General features: G+C 44.9%; 1 protein-coding gene across 1 annotated transcript; it reads left to right on the forward strand.

Moving 5' to 3' along the window:
- The first annotated feature begins 2,028 nt into the window (after positions 1–2,028).
- Positions 2,029–2,208, forward strand: SMCO4 (single-pass membrane protein with coiled-coil domains 4). Its single transcript, XM_030923005.1, has one exon. The coding sequence runs from the start codon at positions 2,029–2,031 to the stop codon at positions 2,206–2,208; it is 180 nt and encodes a 59-aa protein (XP_030778865.1).
- The last annotated feature ends 9,452 nt before the right edge of the window (positions 2,209–11,660 follow it).

Genomic DNA, 11,660 nt, shown 5'->3' on the forward strand with positions numbered 1-11,660 from the left:
CCTGTGTTCCAATAAAACTTTACTGATAAACAATGAAACTTGAATTTCATATAATTTTTACATGTCACAGGACATCATTCTTTTTAAAAATTTATTTTCAACCACTTAAAAAATTAAAGCTATTCTTAGCTCATGGGCTGTACAAAAACAGGTGGTAGGCCAGATTTGGCCCACAGGCTGTAGTTTGCAGACCTGTGGTCTAGAACAATGCTGTCCATTAGAAATATGAGAGCTGTTGGGTACAGTGGTTAACACCTGTAATCCCAGCATTTTGGGAGGCCTAAGTGAGAGGATCTCCTGAGCCCTGGAGTTTAAGAACAGCCTGGGTAACATGGCAAGAGATCCTCTCTACAAAAAAAAAAAATTAAAAATCAGCTGGGGGCCGGGCGCGGTGGCTCAAGCCTGTAATCCCAGCACTTTGGGAGGCCGAGACGGGCGGATCACAAGGTCAGGAGATCGAGACCATCCTGGCTAACACGGTGAAACCCCGTCTCTACTAAAAAATACAAAAAACTAGCCGGGCGAGGTGGCGGGCGCCTGTAGTCCCAGCTACTTGGGAGGCTGAGGCAGGAGAATGGCGTGAACCCGGGAGATGGAGCTTGCAGTGAGCTGAGATCTGGCCACTGCACTCCAGCCCGGGCGACAGAGCGAGACTCTGTCTCAAAAAAAAAAAAAAAAAAAAAAAAAAAAAAAAAAAAAAATCAGCTGGGCGTGGTGGTGTGCACCTGTAGTCCTAGCTACTGGGGAGAATGAGGCTGGAAGAGGATTGCTTGATCTCAGTAGTTCAAGGATGTAGTGAGCTATTACATCCACTATTACACTCCAGCCTGGGTAAAAGAGTGAGACTCTGTCTCTTAAAAAAGAAAAGAAGGCCGGACACGGTGGCTCATGCCTGTAATCCCAGCACTTTGGGAGGCCGAGGCGGGCAGATCACGAGGTCAGGAGATCAAGACCATCCTGACTAACACGGTGAAACCCTGTCTCTACTGAAAATACAAAAAAATTAGGCAGGCGTGGTGGTGGGCGCCTGTATTCCCAGCTACTCAGGAGGCTCAGGCAGGAGAATGGCATGAACCTGGGAGGTGGAGGTTGCAGTGAGCTGAGATCAGGCCACTGTACTCCAGTCTGGGCGACAGAGTAAGACTCTGTCTCAAAAAAAAAACACTGGGCACGGTGGCTAACACCTGTAATCCCAGCTCTTTGGGAGGCTAAGGTGGACAGATCACAAGGTCAAGAGATAGAGACCATCCTGGCTAACACAGTGAAACCCTGTCTTTACTAAAAATACAAAAACAAAATTAGCCAGGCGTGATGGTGGGTACCTGTAGTCCTAGCTACTCGGGAGGCTGAGGCGGGAGAATGGCGTGAAGTGTAAGAGCTGAAGCCAGGCACAGTGGAACATGCCTGCAGTCCCAGTTACTTGCAAGGCTGAGGTGGGAGGATTTGCTTCAGCCTGGGAGTTAGATGTAGCCTAGGCAACATAGCAAGACCCATCTCTAAAAAAATAAAAAGAAACAAGGAAAAAAGGGAAAAAAGAAAAAGAAAAATATAATGAGAGCCATGTATGTAATTTAAAATTTTCTAGTAATCTCATGTAAAAACTTTAAAAAAGGTAAAATTAATATTTTATTTAACTCAGTATATGAAAATATAATTTTCGTGCTATCAATATGTAAATTACCAGTGAGATATTTTACTTTCTCTGTTTTCATAATAAGTCTTTGAAATCCAGGATGTATCTTACACTTATAGCCCATCTCAGTTCATTCTAAACATAAGAATTCAATAGTTACAGACTGCTGAAGATCAGTAAAGATGTTATCCATTTGCCCAGCTGCATCATCTGAGAGTGTTGCATGTTGAAGACATGATCTGTTACAACAAATAAGTCAAGTCACCTGTACTGGAAATCAGTTTGCTGAAATTATTGAATCAAGTTGAAGAAAAGGAGATTCCAGCCTTGACAAGGGGATTGTGGCCCTTCCTGGAATCCCTCTGGACACACCCTCCCAGCATCTTCTAGGAAAGATGCAGCAGCTCAAAGGGAAGCCCAGGAAGGAGATATGGAAAGACAAGAAGGAGCAGAAGCAAGCCACGCAAGAGGCCCGGCAGCAGATCACCACGGTGGCACTGCCCACGCTGGCCGCGGTCGTGCTCCTGATCATGGTGTTTATGTACATGGCCACACGCCCCACCATCAACAAGTGAGCACCGAGGCCATCCGCAGACCCGTTTGGCAGGGAGAGGAGGCACAGGAGGTGGAAGCAAATGAAAAATGGCTTTCTTTTTTTTTTTTTTTTTTTTTTTTTTTTTTTTTTGAGGCGGAGTCTCGCTCTGTCGCCCAGGCTGGAGTGCAGTGGCCGGATCTCAGCTCACTGCAAGCTCCGCCTCCCGGGTTCACGCCATTCTCCTGCCTCAGCCTCCGGGTAGCTGGGACTACAGGCGCCCGCCACCACGCCCGGCTAGTTTTTTGTATTTTTTTTAGTAGAGACGGGGTTTCACTGTGTTAGCCAGGATGGTCTCGATCTCCTGACCTCGTGATCCGCCCGTCTCGGCCTCCCAAAGTGCTGGGATTACAGGCTTGAGCCACCGCGCCCGGCCTGAAAAATGGCTTTCATAGTCAGAGATGTTCATGCTGCTGAGCTATAAGCAGGAGCACCCTGTCTTCTCTGTTTTTTTTTCTTCTTCTTCTTTGAGAGGGAGTCTCACTCTATCACCCAGACTATCACCCAGTCTCGCTCTGTCACCCAGGACTGCAATGATGCAATCTCGGCTCACTGCAACCTCCACCTCCTGGATTCAAGCGATTCTCCTGCCTCAACCTCCTGAATAGCTGGGATTACAGGCACGCGCCACCACGCCCAGCTGATTTTCATATTTTTAGTAGAAATGGGGTTTCACCATATGGGTCAGGCTGGTCTCGAACTCCTGACCTTGGGATCCACCCACGTCAGCCTCCCAAGTGCTGGGATACAGGCATGAGCCACCGCACCGGGCCCTTCTCTGGCCTTTGACTTAATTAAAGTGTCTCTGCTTTTCTTGGGAAGGAATAAGGGATGTTTTATCAGTGAACGTGCCATATACTTTATGGTCCACTCATGTGCCTTTCAGACTTCAAGGCAGTGTGTCTGTGTGTGTGTGTCTTTTTCTCGCCTAAAAATTGATAAGTAGCTCCACCTGAAGAGGGGCGGAACTTCTGGGTCAGGAAGCAGCTGGAAGCACCTCTTCCCCATTGTTTGGATCATGCCTCTTTCCAACATGTGTTCACAGTCTCCAAAGGGAATGTGTTTCTTCTCTGTGCTTAATGTAATTTGAAATATGTTGAATCAAAGTGAAATATTTATTTTTGAATAAAGGAGATAATAGCATTAAACGAATTCAATAGTTAGAGGCTACCATATTGAACAGTGCAGAGCTCTTAGGTTGGTGCAAAAGTAATTGCGGTTTTTGCCATTACTTTTAATATAACAATATTTTCAAACTTAAGTTTGCATCAGAATTGCTTGGAGGGCTGTTAAAATAAAGATTGCTGGGACCCATCCTCAGAGTTTCTGGTTTTGGCAGGGTGCAAGAACTTCCATTTCTAACAAGTTCCTAGGTGGTGATGATGCTGTTGGTTGAAGGACCACACCTTGAGAACCACTTATCTAGAAGCTGGAGCAGTAAGAAAAAGTAGAGAAGCAATTAGGAGCCAGGGATATGTAAAAGAAAGTGGTTTGAAAAAAAAAAGAAAGAAAGAAAGAAAGCCGGGCGCAGTGGCTCACGCCTGTAATCCTAGCACTTTGGGAGGCCGAGGCAGATGGATTATTTGAGGTCAGGAGTTTGAGACCAGCCTGGCCAACATGGTGAAAACCCCGTCTCTACTAAAAGTACAAAAATTGGATGGGTGTGGTGGTTCATGCCTGTAATCCCAGTACCTTGGAAGGCCAAAGTGGGAGGATCACTTGAGCCCAGGAGTTTGAGACCAAACTGGGCAACACAGGGTGTTGCCATCTCTACAAAAAAAAAAAAAAAACTTAAAAATCAACAAAGCATGATGGTGACTAGTCCCAGTTACTTCAAAGGTTGAGGTGGGAGAATCGCTTGATCCCAGGAGGTCGAGACTCCAGTGAGCCGGGATCACACCACTGCACTCCAGCTAGGTGACAGAGCAAGACCCTGTTAAAAAAAAAAAAAAAAAAAAAAAAAAAAAGGCTGGGCGCGGTGGCTCAAGCCTGTAATCCCAGCACTTTGGGAGGCTGAGACAGGTGGATCACGAGGTCAGGAGATTGAGACCATCCGGGGTAACACGGTGAAACCCCGTCTCTACTAAAAAAAAATACAAAAAAAAAAAAACTATCCAGGCGAGGTGGCGGGCGCCTGTAGTCCCAGCTACTCGGGAGGCTGAGGCAGGAGAATGGCGTAAACCCGGGAGGCGGAGCTTGCAGTGAGCTGAGATCCGGCCACTGCACTCCAGCCTGGGCGACAGAGCGAGACTCCGTCTCAAAAAAAAAAAAAAAAAAAAAAAAAAACTAAACAATGAGATACCACTACACGACTATTAGAATGGCTAGACCAGGCATGGCAGCTCACGCCTATAATCCCAGCACTTTGGGAGGCCGAGGTGGGCAGATCACCTGAGGTCAGGAGTTTGAAACAACCCTGGCCAACATGGTGAAATTCTGTCTCTTACTAAAAATACAAAAAAAATTAGTTGGGCATGGTGATATGCACCTGTAATCCCAGCTACTCAGGAGGCTGAGGCAGGAGAATCGCTTGAACCCAGGAGGTTGCAGTGAGCTGAGATCATGCCACTGCACTACAGCCGGGGCAACACAGAGAGATTCCATCTCAAAAAAAAAAAAAAAAAAAAGAATGGCTAAAATCCAAAATACTGACAATTCCAAATACTGGCAAGGATGTGGAACAACAGGAACTGTCATTGATTGCTGGTAGGAATGCAAAATAGTATAGCCACTTTGGAAGATAATTTGGCAGTTTCTTACAAAATTAAATATACCCTTACCATATGATCCAGCAATTGTGCTCTTGGGTATTTACCCAAATGAGTTGTAAACTATGTCCACCCAAAAACTTGCACTGGTGTTTATAGCAGTTTTAGTCATAATTGCCAAAACTGAAAGATGTCCTTCAGTAGGTGAGTAGATAAAACTGTGGTACATCCAATGAAGTATTATTCAGTGCTAAAAAGAAATGAGCTATCAAGCCATGAAAATACATTGAGGAACCGTAAATGCATATTACTAAGTGAAAAAAGCCAATATGAAAAGTCTACATACGGTATGATTCCAATTCTATGACATTCTGTAAAAGGCAAAACTATGGAGAAGTAAAAAAAAAAAAAAAAAAAAAAAAAAAAAAAAAAAAAAAAAATTCAGTGGTTGCCAGGGGTTGCGGGGAGGGAGGAATGAATAGGCGGAGCATAGAGGATTTTTAGGGTAGTGAAACTATTCTGTATGATACCAAAATGGTGGATACATGTTGCTACATACTTTTCCAAACCCACAGAAAGTGCAACACCAAGAGTGGATCCTAAAGTAAACTATGGACTTTGATTGATAACGATACGTCAGTGTAGGTTCATTGATGATAACATATGTACCATTCTAGTGCAGGATGCTGATACTGGGGAAGGATGCATCTGTGAAGGGGCAGGATATCTGTATATGGGACCTCTCTGTACTTCCTTCTCAGTTTTGCCATGAACCTAAAACTACTCTGAAAAATAAAGTCTTTTTTGGACTGGGTGCAGTGGCTCACACTTGTAATCCCAGAACTTAGGGAGGCCGACACAGGAAGATCACCTGAGGTCAGAAGTTCGAGACCAGCTTGACTAACATGGAGAAACCCCATCTCTACTGAAAATACAAAATTAGCTGGGGGTGGTGGTGCATACCCGTAATCCCAGCTACTCAGGAGGCTGAGGCAGGAGAATTGCTTGAACCCGGGAGGCGGAGGTTGTGGTGGGCCAAGATTGTGCCACTGCACTCCAGCCTGGGCGACAGAGAGACTCCATCTCAAAAAAAAAAAAAAAAAAGAAAGAAAGAAAGAAAAGAAAACAACATTAATTCTCACTTTTGAAGGGATAGCAGGAAGATGCATATTCATACTGCAGCATCTTTGATAAAAAACAATCCATTTGGCCGGGCGTGGTGGCTCATGCGTGTTATCCTAGCACTTTGGGAGGCTGAAGAAGGAGGATTCCTTGAGTCCAGGAGTCCAAGAGCAGCCTGGGAACACAGTAAGACCTTGTCTCTACAATAAATACACAAAATTAGTGAGCATAGTGCTCACTGATTAGTCGCAGCTACTCTAGAGGCTGAAGTGGAAGGATCGCTTGAGTGCTGGAGGTCAAGGCTGCAGTGAACCAAAAAAAGACCAGTGAATTCAAGTATCTACCCCCTAACCCAAACAGAAGCAGACCCCAAATCTTTCAGGGTGTAGAAACCTAAAACCTAAGCTAAGTAGAAACCTAAAAGTTTCCTAGAGCACAGATAAGAGTGACCTAGCACCCCAGCCAACCAAAAGGGGAAAAAGAAGATAAGCTTACTTTCTACAAAGGAAGCAGCTATACAAATTATGCCAGAGAATTAGAAAAACACTAATTTGAGTATCCAAAAAGGGGGAAGTAGTTCCAAATATTTCTAATAAAGAGCATTCTGTAAGGCTTCCAACAAGCTATTAAAGGTTGAGAAAACCTATCTGGCCACCCAGTTAATTTCAGGACGTATAATTACAGGAACTTAGTCCCTCAAGTCAGAGATGCCTGTGAGGAATTGCACGGTTTGAATCACAGCAGATTTGCAGCCTATTTAAGTTTTTGGACCACTAGAAAACTGGAAAAACAATTCATTTAATATAGTTGAGAGAATACTTTAAAATCCTGCATCAATTCAATTATCTACTGACTTAGAATTATATGATTGCTTCCTATGGAGGGTTAATTCCCTGGCATTTAGGTTGAGCCCCTACATATACCTTCAATTTTCAAAAAAGGAAAACCCACAAAACTTTATTTGAACTCAAAGGTTTACTTACGAGAATAATGAAATCTTACTTATATTAACACTCAAAACATTTCTTGGGGATAGGGTTTTTTAAATGAAACCCATAATTTATTTATGTTACAAAAGGAAATGTTTACATCCCTGTAAAAGTATAAAAAGGGCCTCATTAGTGTATCTGAAGAGTACTACATTGTACATTGTCTTCCACAGGTGGAAAAAAAAGAAGCTAACTTTTACATATATTTGGAAGAGAAAGTCTGCATTCTGCACTAAGTTTTTTTGAATGGAATCAGTTTAAATTGTCTTCAGTTCTAGCAAAGAATGTTCTTAAATATCTTTCTTTAAAAATCCAATAGGCCGGGCGTGGTGACTCATGCCTGTAATCCCAGCACTTTGGGAGGCCAAGGCGGGTGGATCACGAGGTCAGGAGTTCTAGACCAGCCTGGCCAAGATGATGAAACCCCGTCTCTACTAAGAATACAAAAAATTAGCCGGGCGTGGTGGCGGGCGCCTGTAATCCCAGCTACTTGGGAGGCTGAGGCAGGAGAATCACTTGCACCTGGGAGGTGGAGGTTGCTGCGAGCCAAGATTGCACCATTGCACTCCAGCCTGGGCAGCAAGAGCAAAACTCTGTCTCAAAAAAAGAAAAAAAAAATCCAATAGTAATTTCAGATTCACTTAAATATCCCCAAAATAGTAAGTGGAAAAAAAAGTTTTTTACTTGGGAAGTCGAGGCAGGCGGATCACGAGGTCAGGAGTTCAAGACCAGCCTGGCCAACATGGTGAAACCCTGTCTCTACTAAAAATAGAAAAATTAGCCGGGCATGGTGGTGTGTTCCTATAATCCCAGCTACTCAGAAGGCTGAGGCAGGAGAATCGCTTCAACCCGGGAGACGGAGGTTGCAGTGAGCCGAGATTGCACCAAAATAGGCTGGGTGCAGTGGCTCACACCTGTAATCCTAACACTTTCGGAGGCCGAGGCAGCCGGATTGCCTGAGCTCAGGAGTTCAAGACCAGCCTGGGTAACATGGCAAAACCCTGTCTCTACTAAAAATACAAAAAATTAGCCAGGCGTGGTTGTGTGTGCCTGTAATCCCAGCTACTCGGGAGGCTGAGGCACGAAAATCCCTTGAACCCGGGAGGTAGATGTTGCAATGAGCCAAGATCGTGCCACTCTACTCTAGTCTGGGTGACAAAGGGAGACTCTGTGTCAAGAAAGAAAGGAAAGAAGGAAAGGAAGGAAGGAAGGAACGAAGGAAGGAAGGAAGGAAGGAAGGAAGGAAGGAAGGAAGGAAGGAAGGAAGGAAGGAAGGAAGGAAGGAAGGAGAAAATGGTGAGGATGTGGAGAAATGGGAACTCTCATGCATTGTTGGTGAGAATGTAAAATGGTGCAGCCACAGTGTAAAACATTTTGGAATTACTCAAGATATCAAATACAATTACCATATGTCCCAACAATACCACTCTTAGGTATATACCCAAAAGAATTGGAAAAAAAATGAATCAAATACTTGTACACCAATGTTCCTAGTAGTACTATTCACAATAGTGAAAAGTTGAGGGCCAAGCACAGTGACTCATGCCTGTAATCACTTTGAGAGGTCAAGGCAGGCAGATCACTTGAGGTCAAGAGGTCAAGACTACCCTGGCCAACATGGTGAGATCCTGTCTCTATTAAAAATACAAAAATTGGCCGGGCGCGGTGGCTCAAGCCTGTAATCCCAGCACTTTGGGAGGCCGAGACGGGCAGATCACGAGGTCAGGAGATTGAGACCATCCTGGCTAACACGGTGAAACCCCGTCTCTACTAAAAAATACAAAAAAAAAAAAAAAAAAACTAGCCGGGCGAGGTGGTGGGCGCCTATAGTCCCAGCTACTTGGGAGGCTGAGGCAGGAGAATGGCGTGAACCCGGGAGGCGGAGCTTGCAGTGAGCTGAGATCCAGCCACTGCACCCTAGCCTGGGCGACAGAGCGAGACTCCGTCTCAAAAAAAAAATAAATAAAAAATAAAAAAGATAAAAATAAAAATACAAAAATTAGGCTGGTCACGGTGGCTCACCCCTGTAATCCCAGCACTTTGGGAGGCCGAGGCAGGTGGATCTCCAGAGGTCAGGAGTTCGAGACCAGCCTGGCCAACATGGCAAAACCCTGTCTCTACTAAAAATACAAAAATTAGCTGGGCATGGTGGTCCATGCCTGTAATCCCATCTATTCAGGAGGCTGAGACAGGAGAATCACTTGAACCCAGGAGGCAGAGGTTGCAGTGAGCTGAGATCATGCCACTGCACTCCAGCCTGCGCAACAGAGCAAGACTGTGTCTCAAAAAAAAAAAAAATTAACCAGGTTTGGTGGCACATGCCTGTAATTCCAGCTCCTGGGGAAGCTGAGGCAGGATAATCGTTTGAACGATTCCTCCAATGAGGGGGAGGTTGCAGTGAGCCAAGATTGTGCCTGCACTCCAGTCTGCAGCACAGAGCAAGACTCCGACTCAAAAAAAAAAAAAAAAAAAAAGATGGAAACCACCCATGTGTCTATAAACAGATGAATACTTGAACAAAATGTGGTATATCCGTACAACGGAACCTTAGTCAGCCATAAAAAGGAATGACATTCAGGTATATGCTATAGCATGAAGGAAACTTGATGACATTATGCTCAGTAAAATAAGCCAGGCACAAAAGGATAAATACTGTATGATTCCACTTATATGAGGTAACTAGTGTAGTGAAATTCATAGAGATAGAAAGTAGAATGGTGGTTGCCAGGAACTGGGAGAAGGGGACATGGAGAGTAATTATTTATGGGATGCAGAGTTTCTGTTTGTGATTAATGAAGTTCTGAAACTGTAGAGCGGTCATGGTTACACAACATTATGAACATGCTTAATGCCACTTAACCGAACACTTAAAAATGGCAAATTTTCTATATATTTTACTACAAAAATACATAAGAGGATTCATAGTTTTTCAAAACTCTTCTGGGGAGTATTGGAGAGGGGGAAAAAGCCAGTAGTCCTCAATGCAATGAGCCCTACACCGGCAACTTTAAGACTGAGGCAGAGAAATTTAACTGTTAGAGCCACACCACCTGGTCGGCTTTTTCTTTTAGTGTGTGTGTGTGCATGCACATTTTGGTTTTCCTTTTTGTGGAGCACTATATTGCCCAGGCAAATCTCAAACTCCTGAGCTCAATCTATCCTCCTGCCTTTGCTTCCCTAAACGCTGGAATTGCAGGTATAAGCTCAGCAGCTTTTTCTCTTTTATTTTCTTTTTTTTTTTTTTTGAAACAGGGTCTTGCTCTGCCGCCCATGCTGGAGTGTAATGGAGTAATTATGGCTCACTGCATCCTCTAACCCTCCAGCTCAGGCGATCCTCCCACCTCAGCCTCCCAAGTGCAAGTACCGCGCACACCACCACACCCAACTGTTAATTTTTTCGTAGAGAGGAAGTCTCCTTATGTTGCCCTAGCTGGGCAACTCCTAGGCTCAAGTAATCCTCCTGCCTTGGCCTCCCAAAGTGCTGGGATTACAGGTATGAGCCACTGTGCCCAGTCTTGGTGAGCTTTCTGAACTCAAAGCTGAGTAGAGACCTGAAGTAATTATCAGGACAATATGGGTCAATAAAACTCATCCTCCTACTTCCATTCGTGTCTGAGTTAAAACAGTATCTTCCACTTAAGTGTTCGTTTCTCAAGTTTTGATTTTAAATATAAAAACAGCCTAAAAGAGCTGTGTTTACTTCTTTTATATTTCAACTATCTCATTTTTTAGCAGTGTCTGGGGACAAAAACTAGCATTTCTCTGAGACCGTCATATCCCCAAACTGACTGCCATATGAATGGTTTGTTGGGTGCCTGGAATGGCTTCTTTATGTAAGTTCTCACTTGTAATCTCACACTTTGGGAGGCCGAGGCAGAGAATCACTTCAGGCCAAGAGTTCAGTTCAAGAGTAGCCTGGGCAACATAAAGAGACCCCCGCCCCCACCCCCATCCCCACCTCCAACCCCGGCTCTACAGACGAATTAAAAAATGAGCTGGGGCCAGGCGCGGTGGCTCACGCCTGTAATCCCAGAACTTTGGGAGGCTGAAGCGAGCAGATCACGAGGTCAAGAGATCGAGACCATCCTGGACAACATGGTGAAATTCCCGTCTCTACTAAAAATACAAAAATTAGCTGGGAGTAGTGGCATGGGCCTGTAGTCCCAGCTACTCGGGAGACTGAGGCAGGAGAATCGCTCGAACCCGGGAGGCAGAGGTTGTAGTGAGCCTTTGTGCCACTGCACTCTAGCCTGGCGACAGAGTGACATTCCATCTCACAAAACCAAAAAAAAAAAAAATTAGCTGAGAGTGGTGGCATGCGCCTGTAGCCCCAACTACTCGGGAGGCTGAGACCAGGAGTTTGAGACCAGCTTGGGCAATATAACGAGACCCAACCCCCAGGTCCCTCAGTTTTACAAAAAAATTTAAAAACTTAGCCAGGAGTGGCGGCGTCGCGTAGCCTGCAGCCCCAGCTATTCGTGAGGCTGAGGCGGGAGGATCGCTTGGACCTGGGAGTTCAAGGCTGCAAGGAGCTATGATAGCGCCACTGCACTCCAGCCTGGGCGACAGAGCAAGACCCTGTTTTACACAGACAAACAACACAAACGAACAAAAGG

Source organism: Rhinopithecus roxellana, chromosome 19 (assembly GCF_007565055.1).
Source record: "Rhinopithecus roxellana isolate Shanxi Qingling chromosome 19, ASM756505v1, whole genome shotgun sequence".
Taxonomy (NCBI): domain Eukaryota; kingdom Metazoa; phylum Chordata; class Mammalia; order Primates; family Cercopithecidae; genus Rhinopithecus; species Rhinopithecus roxellana.

Bases quoted from the DNA above. Each gene is read 5' to 3' on its own strand.
- SMCO4 (XM_030923005.1), top strand. From the start codon at position 2,029: ATGCAGCAGCTCAAAGGGAAGCCCAGGAAGGAGATATGGAAAGACAAG.